Here is a 17,970-nt window from a genome sequence, read left to right as displayed (position 1 = left end):
TTAACCTTAGCTACCTCAGCAGGTTTGGATTTAGATTTGTGCTAATCAAGTTGCAACAATTCACGAATTTTGTTTTTTTAATACTTATTTTCAGTTAATTTACTGCACCTTTCTCCTACAGTCCAATGTTTCTACTTTGAAACCTCCAGGGCATACCTGTTTTCTACCATCCTGTGTCTTTGGCAGCAGTGAAATTTTTTTGAGTAAAGCATTTCAAAACCAGAGTTTGTTTGTGATCCTTTGAGTGGTGATCCACCATTTAATCATCAAAATTACTAATGTGCCAGATTTTCTTTGTGCGTCTTAAGTTACGCTGAAAAGCAGAATGGGAATTGGCCATAATCAGTATTTTTTGGTAGGCTGTGTACTGCAGTGTTTTGATTTATTCTGGTCTTTTGTGATGACTTCGGAAAAGAAATGCTTACTGCACAAGAAGTTGGTGGGAGAAGGAACAGTGGGGAAAAAAGGATAAGCAAACATGTCAACTGAAAATACTGCCTGACGACTTCACATAAACTGGCAGTGCAGAAAAGATGGCAATTATAAATATCCCTGAAGTTTCTCCTTGTAAAGATGAGATGTGTAAATGCAGGGAAATTTTAGTTGATAACTTGAGCTTCAGGTTTACGCAACATTTTATGACCTGGAGTGAGGAAATACTCTATACACACACACGTGTAATTCAGGACCGTGGTGAATCTTGTATTTACTGAGGGTGAGTTTATTTTTTAATGGGGTTCTGGGACAAGTTCCAGAAAGGCACAAATTTTGACACTTCATATGGACCTTCAAAATGCCAAAAAAATGTTGTCTTTAAAGTCAAAAGTAACTCCCGGAGGAAGTAAACCTTGTTAAATGGACTTCAATGTAAATTTTTAAGTTGAAATCAAAATAAATTAATATTTACATTAAAACAATAGCCATGTAAACATTTATCCACTACTATCAACAACAGTAATTTTTGGTCTCTTATGCTCTTTTGATCCTGTCAATAAGATTAATTTTTTTCCAAAAGTAAAAATTATCATATATTGTGATTAATAAAGTAAAATGCCTAGAAATGTGCTTTTCAGGAACAAACATGAGGAACTGAATTGTATGGTCTGAACATCTCCAATCCAGCGGAAGCTATTAGAGTCTAATTATTCATTCTTGATACTTCCCATGCATATTAGCTATATCAATAGAAATAGGACTATTTTCTCTACTTAGTTCATGGCAACTAAAGGATCTCAACCATTTGTTTATAAATCTACAATAACTAAATTGACATTGACATACAAACAGGTCAGTGGCTTCCACTGCACATCACATTAATTCCTAAATATGAAATTTTCAGTGTAATTTCTTTAAAGATCTTCACTGTTCTTTTTGATATTCTATTTGCAAACCAAGACTGGTTGCTCGACTTTTGGGGTACTAGGGAAATTCAAGGATAAATGGATATTGTGGGAAGGTGGTACTGGTGTTTAAAAATCAGCCATGAATTTGTTAAATATCATGGCTGGTCCAAAGGACCAAAAGGCCTACTCCTGTTATGTCTTGCGTTTTTATGTTAACCTAGTGCAATGCCGGATATGCTCAAAAAAGTCAGTTAATCTAGAAAACATTCTCCTTATCTCAAAAGAATAGCTGTGATAATCTTAAACAAGGATGAGAAAGGGGATGCTATCAGAGGCTTAAAGCAACTAGAAAGTAACCTTGTCAAAGGCCCAGAACTGGAAGTAACTGCATGGTGCTGTTAAACATCCTGTGAAAATGAACATTAATTCAGGATAAAAGCTGGGCATGCCCTAGAAAGTTTTTATATGAGGAAAATTAAAATAACTTAGAAGCCGTATTTCTAGCAGCTGAATTAAAGACATAAACTATTCTCAGACGCCAATACCTCACCTTGAAATTTTCCTACTTGTGTTTATGCAATATCAATAATGAGGTGAAAAATGTTTCTATCAGTTTTCTGTCTAGCTGATCTCAAGTCCCGAGAGCCTTCCAATTGGTTCACATGCTCCAGTTGCAATGAGGAAAAAAAACTTTTTCTTGTTAAGTCTTGGCACAATGGGTTGAAAAGCTGATGGCAGCAGGATCAGATAATAAATGAAAGCTATGGTTTAGTCATTCAGTAATTTTGTTAACTTGGCAAAATGCTTCTGCTGCCTTGAAGCTCAGGCCAGGACTTTGGAACAAGATTTGAACATTCGGAATAAGTGCCACTGAACATTAGAGCACTAATGTGCTGAACCTGATTGAATTCATCCTATAAATGCATAGGCAATTTACCACAATAGGTGAATTAATTACTTGGTTAGCAACATGTGGGTGGAGAAGGCGGTTAGAATATATGCTATGCAACTACTAACCAGGTAACTAAAAAGAGTAGAAGTTACGCAGATAAAAATGGATATTACCTTATCCTTGTTTCACTAAGTGCATGATTAATGGTTAAAAATAAATACACTTTTTTTCCCCTTTTTTGTGCGACAGGATGAAGTACATGAGCGAGATCGCTTTAGTGATTTCTTACTAACTAAACTGAGGGATCTGATGCAAAAACATCCATCTCTAAGACTTATACTTTCTAGTGCAGCTCTGGATGTTAATCTCTTCATCAGATACTTCACTGGCTGTCCTGTAATTTACAGTAAGTAAAAGCTAGTGCATAACATCTTGTATGACTGGAATCTTGCAATACATTTGTGCTATTTGTTTGGCTAAGGCCTCAAAATGCTTTGGATGGCTATTAGCTTTTATTTTTTTAAGTCTCAAACAGTTCAGTAAAATAATATTTGGTTTTACCACAAGATTGTTTAAAGTAAAGATGGTTTGTCAAAATATTAACATTTGCTACTTCAGGTAGATGGTGAGAGAATCAACAGGAAGGAAAAACCTACTTGCCCTTGTTCTCACCAAGCTACCAGTTATAGATGCATCAGCCCAGAACAATATTGGTATGGAATATTCAGTGGGCACTCATTTGTGGAATAAAGTTCAGTGGGAACACTCCATGGGGGAGATTCAAAACACAACTAGCAGCTCAAAACTGAGCAATTACAAGATGGTGTAGACTATCAGCATTCTACCACAATCTAAGCCTTGTGGCCTAGCATATCCCTCGCTCCACCATTACCATCAAATCTGGGGACCCACCTGGGATCAGGAACAGCACCAGGCGTAGCTAAAATTGAGATGCCAACCTGGTGAAGCTACACCATGTTTGCATGTTAAATAATGGAAACAGCATGCTATAGACAGAGGTAAGCAATTCCACAACTAGTGGATCAGCTCAAAACTCCTCAGTTTCACCATATCTAGTTGTTACACTTGAAAAACAACACAATGTACTCGGGCTGGGGGCAACCTCAATATCCATCACTGAGAGTGGCTTGCACTACTGCTAACAGCATGCCTTGTACTAAGGAACATAAGTTACTGGGCTTGGGAGGTGGTGGCGAAAACCAACACAAGGGAAGAAACTACTTGACCTCATCCTTACCAGTCTATCTGTCTTCACACAGAAGATACCATTCATTGTATTGTGTGGTACTATGATTGTTAAATGATTCAGATCTAACAGCAACAAAGTTGTATGGCCTGTATATCTAGTACTCTCATTACATCAAGCTAGATGACCAATCCTGGTTCAATGATGAATATAGAAGGCTGGATCAGAAAATAAAGATGAGGGCTAGATTTTGCCAGCTCTCTGGAGATGAGGTGGGCTGGTGGGGGGGCGGGGGAGGGTTGGTAAAATGTTGGCACAAGGCTGAAATGACAGTAGCTTGGCAGCCTACCAACTGGAGTCAGTTGACCAACTAATCTAATTAATGCTTATTTTAGGTTCCTCCAGGTCTTTAACCTGTGTCAGAATGGTCTCCCCCTCTGTGGGGATTACCAGCAACACTGAGGTGGCTTCCTGGCAAGTGTTAGGGTGGTGGCTTTCTTCCTCATGACTTCATGTCCCATGGAGGGGCCCATTGGTGGCAATGACTACTCCATGTGTCCTTTGCTGCTGATGGAAAGTTCACCACTTCAATTGCCAGTGCCTACCTGCTTGGCCCTGGTACATTTAAAAAAAAATTCTTACCTTCTCTTTGAGGGTGCTTCAACAAGGACAGAGCCTCTTATTCTGCTTGCAGTCTCAGCAGTAACAACCTCTGTCGGCGGCACTGCAGAGCTGCCAGTTCTCTGTCTGGAAGAGGTAGGCCCCTAACCTTAATTGGACAGTAGTGATCTCTTATTTGGCTGTCACTGGTAAAATCCCTTCCACTGTTACTCCATTCGTCTGCTTGGCCTCAGTACCTGCATTTGGTCCCAGTGGCAGGATCCATGTCATGCCAGTAAAATTCTAGTTGTTGAGTCGACTTGACGTTTCTTGCATCTTTGGAGTAAGCCATTGGAAGGATAGTGGATGGGAGAACAGGGATTTGGAAGTGGCAATTTTGAAAATGTGTAATATAATTTTGGTAAACTTGTGGTCGTGATGTACAATTTACAATTATGGCCGGAATTTTACCGGCTGGTCGCCCTGATTCCGGGGCGGGCGAGGCTTGTAGTACAGAATTCTCCGTTAGCCTCAGGCGGGATTTTACAAGCCTCGCCAGAGCAAGGTCGTAAAATACTGGCTTATATGTTAGATTAGGAGTACAACCAAGCAGGTTTAAGTATAGATTTTAAACATTGGTGCCTTTCTTTCAAGTTCAAGGGAGACCATTTGAAGTAAAAGAACTTTTTTTAGAGGACATCTTGCGTACGACTGGGTATACGAATAAAGAAATGTTGAAATATAAAAAAGAGAAACAGCGAGGTAAGTTCAAATGCATGTATATCACAATTGCTACCTGACTGTTTGATTCAAATAAAAAGAACTGATGACATTGAGCTAGCAGGTTTGAGCAACAGTCCAGATTTTAACCTAGTAGTATAATGTAATGTGTTCCATTAAAATCTTGTGTTAACATTAAACACACTTAGAGTAATTAATTATATTTTATCTTCTCAGAGGAAAAGCAACAAACAAACTTAAGTGAATGGTATAAAGCAAAGGAGACAAGTAATGTCAGCAGATCAGAGTATCAAAGACAAAGATTTATCCCGAGCATGGCAGCAGAAAACGATTTGCTCGATGATGGTGGAGACAGTGTATTCAGTCAATTGGTAATTTAACAAATTCTTAAATGAGTTTTATAATTTTTCTTCCTATTTTTCTGCTGTTCTGCCCAAGTTGACGATTTTACATAATTGATTCCAAGGGCATACAGTTTAATCGACATTTCCAATTTCTAGAAGTTCAGAGTCATCGAACAGCGTAGGAGAGGTCAACCTTCAAATTTATTTTCTTCCTAAGAAGCCATGGTTGAAACCAAACATCCTGCGCCATGAATAAGGATTGTAATTTGTTTTAGTTTTGTGTCCATTGCTGTTGCATCATAACAGTTGGTATGCAGTTTGGTTAGTCCTGTTTGACCATTGTAATCAAAATGGAAAGGATAAGTAAAATATGCATTAAAGGAAGGATGGAAATGGCTATCAAACCCATCCTACCAGTGCAACCAAGTACACCATTGACCCACCATGAATTGCCTGGGTGAAGCAATAGAAAACTCTGTTGCCAATTCAAGAAATACTCTGAAATTCCTTGTTAACTCCCTAAATCACCAAACAGGGCCCATGGGCAAGATGTTCAGGGGCTAGATTTATGCAAGGCTGACTCCATTGCAATTATGGTAAGGTTGATCTCAACAAGATGAGACCAAGACTTAGATAAATTGATTAATGGATAAGTGTTAGAATATTTTGAGGAGGTAACTAAGTGTGTTGATGAAGGTAGGGCAATTGATGTCATATACATGGATTTTAGTAAGGCGTTTGATAAGGTCCCCCATGGTCGGCTTATGATGAAAGTAAGGAGGTGTGGGATAGAGGGAAAGTTGGCCGATTGGCTAGGTAACTGGCTGTCTGATCGAAGACAGAGGGTGGTGGTGGATGGAAAATTTTCGGATTGGAGGCAGGTTGCTAGCGGAGTGCCACAGGGATCAGTGCTTGGTCCTCTGCTCTGTGATTTTTATTAATGACTTAGAGGAGGGGGCTGAAGGGTGGATCAGTAAATTTGCTGATGACACCAAGATTGGTGGAGTAGTGGATGAGGTGGAGGGCTGTTGTAGGCTGCAAAGAGACATAGATAGGATGCAAAGCTGGGCTGAAAAATGGCAAATGGAGTTTAACCCTGATAAATGTGAGGTGATTCATTTTGGTAGGACTAATTTAAATGTGGATTACAGGGTCAAAGGTAGGGTTCTGAAGACTGTGGAGGAACAGAGAGATCTTGGGGTCCATATCCACAGATCTCTAAAGGTTGCCACTCAAGTGGTTAGAGCTGTGAAGAAGGCCTATAGTGTGTTAGCTTTTATTAACAGGGGGTTGGAGTTTAAGAGCCGTGGGGTTATGCTGCAACTGTACAGGACCTTGGTGAGACCACATTTGGAATATTGTGTGCAGTTCTGGTCACCTCACTATAAGAAGGATGTGGAAGCGCTGGAAAGAGTGCAGAGGAGATTTACCAGGATGCTGCCTGGTTTGGAGGGTAGGTCTTATGAGGAAAGGTTGAGGGAGCTAGGGCTGTTCTCTCTGGAGGCTGAGGGGAGACTCAATAGAGGTTTATAAAATGATGAAGGGGATAGATAAAGTGAACGTTCAAAGACTATTTCCTCGGGTGGATGGAGCTATTACAAGGGGGCATAACTATAGGGTTCATGGTGGGAGATATAGGAAGGATATCAGAGGTAGGTTCTTTACGCAGAGAGTGGTTGGGGTGTGGAATGGACTGCCTGCAGTGATAGTGGAGTCAGACACTTTAGGAACATTTAAGCGGTTATTGGATAGGCACATGGAGCACACCAGGATGATAGGGAGTGGGATAGCTTGATCTTGGTTTCAGATAAAGCTCGGCACAACATCGTGGGCCGAAGGGCCTGTTCTGTGCTGTATTGTTCTATCTAATATCAGTGGGATGTTATCAAAAAAGAACTAAATCTGATATAAAGCAGTTTATACCCCTAAAGGACAAGGACTCTCCTTGCCAATAAAACACGCCATGGACAATTGGTAAGAGACAACACAGAACTAAGAGAAAAAACATTGAAAAATGCAGAACTTCGGAAATATGGCCAAGGGAAAACATGCAACAATTATAGAATAGATAGAGCTGCTAAAAGGGCTACAAGTAGGAAACAGTAAGAGCTACTAAAAGGGATTGGGAAATTTTAAAGACTATCAGAAGCAATACAAAAAAATTACCTGTAGGAAACAGGCAATGCAGGACTTCTGAAAGCTGATAATGAAATTGCCTTCAGTAGAGGAAGTGGTCATCATGCGGGAAATTGCAAGAAAACTAATATTGAATCAGGGATAGTGACGTGCCAAAATTATTACCAACAAGAAAACACTAAGGAAGAAAATAATGGCACATAAAAAGTAACAAATCCTCAGGGCCAGAGGGTTTCCCTCCCAGAATTTTAAGTAAAGTGAGTAAGAAAATTGCAGATGCCTGAACTATAACCTTACAAATTTATCTTGATTTGGGACTTGTTCCTTTAGATTTAAAAATTACACACATCCAAAAAGATAGGTGGCATTGTAAGCAGCATAAATGGAAGAATAAAGTTACAAAGTGATATTGATGAATTGATTGAAGGGGAGAAACAGTGACAAATGGATTTTATTCTCGACAAATGTGAGGTCATCCATTTTGGACCTAAGAAGAATAAAATGGTATTTTCCAAAGAGTAAAAAGCTAGAAACAGTGGCAGTCAGAGACTTGAGAGGGTCCAGTTACAACATTAAAATGTCATGAACAGGTACAGAAAATAACCAGAAAGGCTACTGGAATGCTGGCCTTTAAAGGACTCTGATACAAGGAGGTGTAGAAGCTGTGCTGGTTAGCCCTGGTTAGACGACACCTAGAATACTGCATTCAACCTGGACACCAGACCAAAGGAAGGTTATATGGGAGAGAGTGCGCGATAGATTTACCAGAATGATACCTGAATTACAAGGAGTGATTATGCAAAATGGGATTGTATTCCCTGGAATTTAGAAGATTATGGAGTTACTTGATTGAAGTTTACAAGATATTAATGGAAATAGGAAGGGAAGATGAAGCTATCTCCGTTCATTGGGGAAAATAGGACTAGGCAGCATTGTCTAAAAATTAAAGCCAGACCTTTCTGAAGTGAAATTGGGATACTCTTCTGCGCACACAGTATGGTAGAAGTTTGAAATGCTCTTGTACAAATGGCAATTGATCAATTACTGAACTGAGAATAGATATTGGTTAACCAAGAGTATTAAGGAATATGAGGCAACGGTGGCTAAATGGAGTTTTGGTGCAGATGAACCATAAGCTCAATGAATGGCGGTAAAAGTTCAAGGGATTAAATGGCCTACTTCTCTCCTTATTACCCTAAACCGATAAATTTGGAACACAAACTGTTTCGATCAATAACCTTTTCAGATTCTTGAAAACTTCATAAATTGTCTTCATTTAATTCATACTTGTAATGAGTTATAGTGTGCACCTATGACACAGATGATACTGTTCATATTTGCTAACAAAGTGACTTCTGACAGATGAAGGTTGCCTGCTGGAATTATTGCCTGTGATGTACATAGAAACATAGAAGATAGGAGGAGGCCATTTGGCCCTTCGAGCCTGCACCACTATTCATTAAAATCATGGCTGATCATCCAACTCAATAGCCTAATCCTGCTTTTTCCCCATAACCTTTGATCCCATTTGCCCCAAGTGCTATATCCAGCCGCCTCTTGAATGCATTCAAATGTTTTGGCATCAACTACTTCCTGTGGTAATGAATTCCACAGGCTCACCACTCTTTGGGTGAAGAAATGTCTCCTCACCTCCATCCTAAATGGTCTACCCTGAATCCTCAGAGTGTGACCTCTGGTTCTGGATTCCCCCATCATTGGGAACATCCTCCCTGCATCTATCCTGACTAGACCTGTTAGAATTTTGTAAGTCTCTATGAAATCCCCCCACTTTCGTCTGAACCCAGCGAAAACAATCCTAACCCAGTCAATCTGTCCTCATACATCAGTCCCGCCATCCCCGGAATCAGTCTGGTAAACCTTCATTGCACTCCCTCGAAAGCAAGAACATCCTTCTTCAGAAAAGGAGACCAAAACTGCACACAATACTCTAGGCGTGGCCTCACCAAGGCCCTGTATAGTTGCAACAAGCATCCCTGCTCCTGTACTCGCAACCTCTCGCAATGGAGGCCAATATGCCATTTGCCTTCTTTACCGCCTGCTGCACCTGCATGCTTACTTTCAGTGACTGGTGCACAAGGACACCCAGGTCCCACTGCACACTCCCCTCTCCCAATTTACAGCCATTCAGGTAGTAATCTGCCTCCTTGTTTTTGCTTCCAAAATGAATAACCTCACACTTATCCAAATTATACTGCATCTGCCATTGATTAGCCCACTCACCCAACCTGTCCAGATCATTCTGAAGGATTTCTGCATCCTCGTCACGGTTCACCCTCCCACCCAACTTGGTATCATCTGCAAACTTTGAGATGTACATTTTGTTCCCTCAGTTGTGCTATAGTCTCAATTTCATCTGTTTCTATACTTCACAGAATGAAAAAGATTTTAATTCTCTTGAGCCTTGGCTTATAAAGGAAATGGATGCCTGCCTCTCAGATATTTGGCTGCACAAAGATGTTGATGCTTTTGCCCAACTCTTTCATCTTATTTTAAGTGAAAATGTCAGTGGTGAGTTTCCTGTTTAGAACTACTGTTTTGGCTATATGCCAGTTACAAGTTAGCTTGCCAGTCTCCAATACAAATTTGTGGGTAGTGCGTCTCTGAGCTTCTAATCCACACAGGTGGTGGTGTAGTACCAAACCATAGCCATTTACTAAAACTTAGACTTGTGTCTTAACTTACTGTTTTTCTTGCAGTTCATTGATTTTTTTATTACTATGATTTTACATTGGATTTATTTGTAAGGTATTTTGTCCCGTACTATTTTTCTAAAAGAACAAACTTAGCTGAGGAATTACTGTAATGCCCAATGGATGCAAAAAATGATGTAATTACACATCAAGTTAGTGTATAGAATATTTAGATACACATTCCAATGCATAAAAAATAAAGTAAAATAGATGTTCAGTTAAAATTTTAATTGATTTTTTTTAATCGGCTGTAAAGTTATAATTTGATGAGTAATCTCGATCTGAGTTTTTTCCACCCTGTCAAATACCTTTTATCATTTTCTACATGACAATCACTTCTTATAAACTCGACGGAGTAAAACTAATTTTATGCATCCTGTTCTCATAATTAAACAGATTCTGATGAATCTGTGCTATACCTCGACGGCCAACACACCTTTCCTGAGGTTCAGTGTCCAAAACTGAGAACACCATAATGTTGTGAATGTTTCCAAGGTTAATTTTGTCCATCATAGATTTCAGTTACTGAGGAAAATATAGCTGGCAAAACACTTTTTCCAAAGGTTTTGACTGATTTGATTCAAGATAGAGGAGCTTTCTTTAATTGATAGACTTTTGTGACTGCTCTTTCAGGATTGATATATTATCTTAGTTTGTCACTGATAGCCTTTTAGCCACTTTGCTTTTATTTACACATGGTCCACATCTTAAGTTTTCATTTGCTGATGTTTAATTTTGATCGAATAGATTTAGTCTGACAGAGATATATGATGGGGCAAAGGTGAATTTAAGAGTCAAGAATATCAATCGTATGAGTAGGTACACAATCCTAACTTTACACTGACAAAATCCTCCATTATCTTCTGGGGAGCTACCACTGTAGTAAATGGGATACATTTGGGACAGATCTAAGAGCTCAACTAGGCATCTATGAGGTGCTGAGGACCATCTGCAGGAGCAGAACTGTATTCCACCACAACCTGTAAGCTCATGGGCTGGTATATCCCTTACTGTAGCATTACTGTCAAGGCAGGGAATCAATTCTGTTTCAATGAGCAGTGCAGGAAAGCATAGCAGGAACAACAACAAGCATACCTAAAATGAGGTGCCACCTTCATCGTGGTACATCTCAGGGCTAAATACATGCTAAACAGTGGATTCAGTATGTTGTAGACAGAGCCAAGTGATTCCACAACCAATGGATTAGATCAAAATTCTGCAATCCTACCATATCCAGTGGTTCACATTGATAGATAATTGAATAACTAACCAGAAAAGAACATTTCACAAATATCCCCATACTCGATGATGGCGAAGCCCAGTGCATCAGTGTGAAAGACAAGGCTGAAGCATTTGCAACCATTTTCATCCAAACATGTTGAATGTTTGATTCATCATGGCCTTATCCTGAAGTCCCCAGCTTCACAGATGCCACTCCTCAGCCAATTTGATTCACTCCACGTGATATCAAGAAACAGCAGAAGGCTCTGGGTACTGCAAAGGCTATGGGCTCGAAGAACAACTGGTTGTAGAACTGAAAAGTTGTCCTCCAGAACTAGCTACACTCCTATCCAAGCAGTTCCAGTTCAGTTACAACACAGAATACAACAGTTCAGCTAGAATTCCTGATGATGTGGAAAATCATCAAGCCCTTGTTCTGTCCACAAGAAGCAGGAGAATACCAGATTAGCCAGTTATTACCCCAACAGTCTAATCTTAATTATCAGCAAAGTGATGTCAACAGTGCAATCAATCATCACTTGCTTGGCAATCCACCTGTTTACTGATGCTCATTTTGGGTTCTGCCAGGGAAACTCTGCTCCTGAAACAAAGACAGAAAATGCTGGAAAATCTCATCAAGTCTGACAGCATCTGTGATGAGAGAGCAAAGTTAATATTTTGTCTTAAGACTGAGGAGAGAAAGAATTTATTCTTTGTGGGTCGTGAATCTTTGCAGCTTTTTACCCAAGGAAGCTGTGGAACCTGAACCATTGAATATATTCAAGGATGGGATAGGCAGATTCTTGCACAATGGGGGAATTGAGGTTTATTGGGCACAGGCTGGAAAGTGGGGTTGAGATCCAGATTGAATCAACCATGATCTTAATGAATGATGGACCAGAGCCGAAGGGCCACAATACCTTTTGCTGCTCCTATTTCTTATGTTATTGCAGAGTGTTCAGTACTATTCGCAACTCAGAAGAACACCGATATAATCATAGAATCCCTACAATGCAGAAGAAGACCACTTAGCCTATCAAGACTGCACTGACAACAATCCCACCCAGGTCTGATCCCCATACCCCATGTATTTACCCTGTTAGTAGCTGTGACACTAGGGTAATTGAGCATGGCCAATCAACCTAACCTGCATGTCTTTGTATTGTGGGAGGAAACCCACGCAGGCACAGGGAGAACGTGCAAACTCCACACAGGCAGTCACCCAAAGCCGGAATTGAACCCAGATCCCTGGCGCTGTGAGGCAGCAGTGCTAACCATGCCCCCCCCCATATAAATATTGAAGCAGTCCATGCCTGCTTGCAGCAAGACTTGGTAAACGCTGCTAATACTGTGTGTCAGTAATGGAGCGAGTGAATGTTTAAGGTGGTGGATGGAGTGCCAATCAAGCATTTGCTTTGTTGTGGATTGTGTCAAGCTTCTTGTGTTTTGGAGCTGCATTCATCCAGGCAAGTGAAGAACATTCCATCACATTCCTGACTAGTGCCTTGTAGATGGTGGACATGCTCTGAGGAGTCAAGAGGTGAATTACTCACTGTAGAATTCCCAGTCTCTGACCTGCTCTTGTAGGCACAGTATTTATATGGCAAGCCCAGTTCAGTTTCTAGTCAATGGTAACCCCGAGGTTGTTGAAAGTGGAAGATTCGGTAATGGTAATATCATTGAATGATTGAATGCCACGGGGAGATGTTGGATTTTCTCTTGCTGGAGACGGACAATGCCTGGCACTTGTGTGGCACAAATGTTACTTGTCACTTCTCAGTCCAAGCATGAATGTTGTCTAGGTTTTGCTGCATATGGACATGGACTGCTTCAGTATCTGAGGAGTCACAAATGTTGCTGAACATTGTGCAGTCATTAGTGAACATTGCCGTTTCTGACCTTATGATGGAGGGAAGGTCACTGATGAAGCAGCTGAAGGTGGTTGGACTTGAGACACTACACTGAGGAATTCTTTCAGCGATGTCCTGGAACCTGTAAAGAGTTTCCCCGATTCTCATTGACTTCTGTTTTGTCAGGGCTCCTTGATGCCTCACTTAGTCAAATGCTGCCTTGATGTCAATTACAGTCACTTTCACATCACCTCTGGAGTTTAGCTCCTTGTCAATGTCTGGTCCAAGGCTGTAATGAGATCAGGAGCTGAGTGGCCCTGTGCTTAATACATCTTATTAGAGCACAAAATGTATTTCATAGCTGGCATTTGGATGGTTTATTATATAGCTCTATTATATATCAATCTCCCTTTAAATAAGTTACTATTTTTAGTCGACTACAGGCATAGCGAAACCAGTGCTACTCCATTAATGATAGCTGCTGGCCGGGGCTTCCTCAGTCAAGTGGAGCAGCTACTCAGCATGGGAGCAAATATCAGCGTTAAGGCTTCAAATGGGTGGTAAGCAAATTGATTTCTTTCTTTACATTCATATGTTTGATTATATTAAGCAACATTGTTTTTGTTAATGGATTAATTTCATTGTTCCTGAACTGGAGATGATCTGAATATGGATTCTGTATGCAGACTATTTTTCCAGAATGGTGTCGATAATTAAACTGCAGTTAGCATTTTAATAAACAGGAAGCTGGCAGCTTAGCAGAAAATAAATGCTTCTCGTTATAATCAGGAGATTGTACAGTAAGGTCTTGGGGCACCTCAAAGAGTACTCGCCTCATGTGGCAGGTTTGGTTGAAAGATAATTTGGGGAGAACAAACGGTGACTGTGCGACTGCTAAACATAACACCTTTCAATCTACAAGATCAATCCCAATGTCCATAATCACGCTTGGCCAGGAATCATGAAATTTTACCCTATTACACACCACTTTCTTTATTTTTCCTACCCCCCCCCCCTTTCCACTGACTTAAAAGTGCTAACATTTCTATCTTTCTTCAGTTCTGATGAAAGGTCTGAACCTGAAATGCTAACTCTGTTTCTCTCCATAGATACTGCCTGACCTGCTGAGTTTTTCCAGATTTTTTTGTTCTTAATTTAGTTTCCAGCATCTATAGTATTTTACTTTTGATAAAAATACAGAAACTTTCCTTTTAAATCTTTTACTCATCTTGGGCGGGAGGTGAGGGTGGACTTTGAAGCTGTGTCTATGATGTGCTACCCGTACTTCAGAATTAAATTGCGTTTTTTCAATATTTCCAGGATAGCTTTGGACTGGGCTAAACGATTTGGTCAAGCTGACATTGTAGATCTTCTAGAATCTTTCAAGTAGGTACATAAATGATATTTGGCTTTATTTACCCCAAATTTGGAATCTATTAATCACATGTTAAAAGTAGAAGAAAACACATTCATGAGTTGCATTGAAGAAATCCTTTTTCAGTCTTGTAGGATCTGTGAATGCAAAAAGGTAATAAATGATAGTGCTGTGAATGAAATAGTCCCATTGTGCACTGAAGGCTAATAAAATGCATCTTCTCTGATTCTTGGGGTTGTGATTCCCACCGTACAAATGCCCAATCAGATAGAGATGGGCAAGATGCAAAGTTCAGGCACCCTCGTCTAGATGATTGTGGTGCGTGTTTGTGTGCCTGTAACAATGTTTACATGTTGATGCTGCCCATAAGCTATGCGTGCAGCAGGAGGCCCTGGCAGTGTTACTTGCTGATGATGTAGCACTGCCCTGATTTTCTTAGAGTTAGGTAGCCTCTTAGAGGAAAGCTGGATTGCTGCAGTGGAAATTCTAGCAGGGCGGGCAAAGGGATCCACAGTGACTGATGTGATGTTGGAGGCCTGAGATGCAGGGGGGTTTGAGGAGAGAGACACTGATTTTGCAGGGACCTAGGAAACCCTCAAGAACTACTCTTGGAGCACGTGGCCAGGAAGACCAACTCCTAGAGTATGGCCAGAAGGATCCAGCAGCCGAGCCATAAGAGGTCTAATGACCTCATGCCAGTGGAATGCATCTTTACATGATATCTCCTACCCACCACAATATCAACCCCTCATGCTGCACGATGCACTGGGCCCTCATTGCTGACTATAAGTCCATAAGACATAGGAACAGAATTAGGCCACTCGGCGCATCGAGCCCGCTCTGCCATTCAATCATGGCTGATTTTTTTTCTCATCCCCATTCTCCTGCCTTTTCCCCATAACCCCTGATCCCCTTATCAATCAAGAACCTATCTATCTCTGTCTTAAAGACACTCAATGATCTGGCCTCCACAGCCTTCTGTGGCAAAGAGTTCCACAGATTCACCACTTTCTGGCTGAAGAAATTCCTCCTCATCTCTGTTTTAAAGGATCGTTCCTCACGCATCAGGAGTCCCTAAACTGAGAGCTAATATGCAGATACACCACTAGAGAAACTTAATCAGGAATGGCTCTGCCACTGATTCTGTGGGAGGAGCACGGAACAAACACTAGTGCCCTTGAAGCCAACTCCATAAGCATTCAGTGAAAATTCATGAAAAATGAACTTTGATGGACTGCATGCTGTGTCTGGATGGCCAAAAAGCATGTACCCCACCGGATTCTATTTTTCCAACTCTCAAAATGGTCAGCATTAGAGGAAAGGACAAAGAAAATGCTTCAAAGTGTGGCAGCATTGACATTAATGACTAGGAGGATCTTGCTCCAATCGGTCAAAATGGTGACAGCTTGTCCATCAAGCTGCATCATGCGTTGAGTCACAACATCTTAATGATCAGGCAGAGTAGCAATAGAGGAACAAAATGGAAGTGAATCCTGCACTCTGGATCCCACTACCTTCAGGAGCATCCTATCTCATGTGCTCAAAGATCTGTAGGTGAAGAATTGACCTGCTCAGTCACGTAAGGATAGACCCATGGTAGAAACTCAACCCTGAATGGATGTCATCCTCAAACTGAGATAGCAGATGATGATTGCTCCAGCATGATATTTCTGTACCAAGTATTTTTGTTGCCGTTGTGAGATTACCTATCAAATTCAATCAGTTCTGTGTTTGTCCATTGTCTTTTATTCATAAAACTAATGTATGTTTTATGTAATTCTGACACTGAAACCATATTTGTATGGAAGTTCAAACTAGAGATGGTGAAGCTGTTCTTAAGTTGCTATTATTGAATAGTACCAATATTTTTATTTTTGTGTCAAGTTCTTCAGCGGAATTAGGAAGTTTGGATGAATGTGTCCTGGTGCAATCAAATGGTGGAGAGCTCAGTCAAGAAGATAAAGAAATTTTAAGCATCTACCACCACAGCTTTGACGATGAAAAAGTTGACCTGGATCTAATTATGCACCTTCTTTATAACATCTTTCAGAGTTCTGATGATGGTAAGACATTGGTTTGAGCATTGCTTAGATTTCTTTTCAAAATGACTGTTCATCATGCAGAAGTTTTGTAGCATACTTTAATTTCAGCTACTGCCTGCATTACTAATGCTTTTCAATGTTCGATTGGGATGGAGAGAAATATCTAAATAACACATGAATATTTATGGCTCAGTCAGGCCATTTGTCTCATTCTGGGATTTATGCTCCAGGCAAACTTTTTCCACCTCTAACCTAATTAGAATAGCCTTATATTAATCTCACTGTCATGTGTTTATCGCAATTTTCCTTAAATCTATACTATTTACCTCTACCACAGGAGGTCTCCTTGTTGCGCAGTGGTAGCGCCCGTACCGCTGGACCAGAAGCTCTGGGTTTGAAGTCCAATACCAGGACTGGTTGGCCATGGAAGGAGCATTCAACGGGCTGATAATTGGCTCTGAAATCCTTCTATCACTTTCCCCACTATTCCCCGAAGGGTAAAAAATAGTATGGGTGTGAAGATATGCTAATAACAACAACCTCTACCACATTGTGGAAGCAATTTCTACATTCTAACCACTTTGTGTTAAGAAATTCCTCTTGAATTTTATGTTGTATTAGTGACTATTTTATTTCTAGTCCCTTGTTTTGGGATATATCTGATTACTATTTGCTTGTTCTGTTCACATTGACGTATAAAATTTGCTCAGAATCATCGGTTGTCTTTTAAGAGATGTACAAAGTTTTGAGTCAGCATTTAAAATTTTCCGCATTCCTCACCCATTTCAAGCATTTACGACTAGAGGGTAGTAAGGTGAACCATTCCTAGGCTTTTGGTAATCTGGGCGACAAAGTGGTGGCCGCATTTTTAAAAAAAAACATAGGGTACACACTTACAACCTGTTTAATCTTTCTCCCTCATTCCATAAAAAGGCTTCCCTAGATTGTTCGTGTACAATGAAGAAATTATTGACTTATTTTGAATAAAAATCATGGTTGTGAAGCTTGGAAGTGCATTAAACTGTAGCAAATACATAACAGCACTGGGAAAATTTTGCCAGTAAGTCCTTACGCTCAAAAATTTGCACACTGTAGTTGAGTGGCTTTCAGATGTAGCTGGATGAACAGGTGCCACAAGAACAAGAAACAGGAGCAGGAATCAATCAAAAATCTCTTGTGCCTGCTCTGCCATTAATCAGGATCATAACTTAGCTTTTACTTGAAGTCTGCTGCATGCTCCCCGTATCCCTTGATTTCCTGAGACCAAAAGCCTATCTCAATGTACTCAATGTTGCGGAGTATCTAAAGATACTTAACACCGAGTCCGTTGTGAGCAAATCAAGCAACAGTTTATTCAATGCAAATATGCACATGGGATTGTCCTCTCGGGATGTTCTAAGAAGCAAATCAAAGATTCACACTTTGTCAGTTATTTATACGATCTTTGATCTTTGATTTTTGATTTGATTTATTATTGTCACATGTATTAACATACAGTGAAAAGTATT

At 40.3% G+C, this 17,970-nt stretch overlaps 1 protein-coding gene across 7 annotated transcripts in view; it reads left to right on the top strand.

Annotated features, from left to right (window-relative positions):
* Positions 1-17,970, top strand: part of ythdc2 (YTH domain containing 2) — a 91,335-nt gene that overhangs the window by 21,463 nt on the left and 51,902 nt on the right. For all 7 annotated transcript variants that reach the window (XM_078214650.1, XM_078214649.1, XM_078214648.1 and 4 more), the window contains exons 8-14: positions 2,485-2,641; positions 4,697-4,804; positions 5,000-5,154; positions 9,657-9,792; positions 13,479-13,605; positions 14,366-14,431; positions 16,305-16,483. In XM_078214650.1, the coding sequence (XP_078070776.1) occupies positions 2,485-2,641; positions 4,697-4,804; positions 5,000-5,154; positions 9,657-9,792; positions 13,479-13,605; positions 14,366-14,431; positions 16,305-16,483 (928 nt within the window). The remainder of the gene's footprint in view (positions 1-2,484; positions 2,642-4,696; positions 4,805-4,999; positions 5,155-9,656; positions 9,793-13,478; positions 13,606-14,365; positions 14,432-16,304; positions 16,484-17,970) is intronic.

This window comes from Mustelus asterias, chromosome 6 (assembly GCF_964213995.1).
Source record: "Mustelus asterias chromosome 6, sMusAst1.hap1.1, whole genome shotgun sequence".
Classification (NCBI taxonomy): domain Eukaryota; kingdom Metazoa; phylum Chordata; class Chondrichthyes; order Carcharhiniformes; family Triakidae; genus Mustelus; species Mustelus asterias.
The sequence above is the reverse complement of the archived record's forward strand: the minus strand, read 5'-3'. Positions and strand labels throughout refer to the sequence as shown.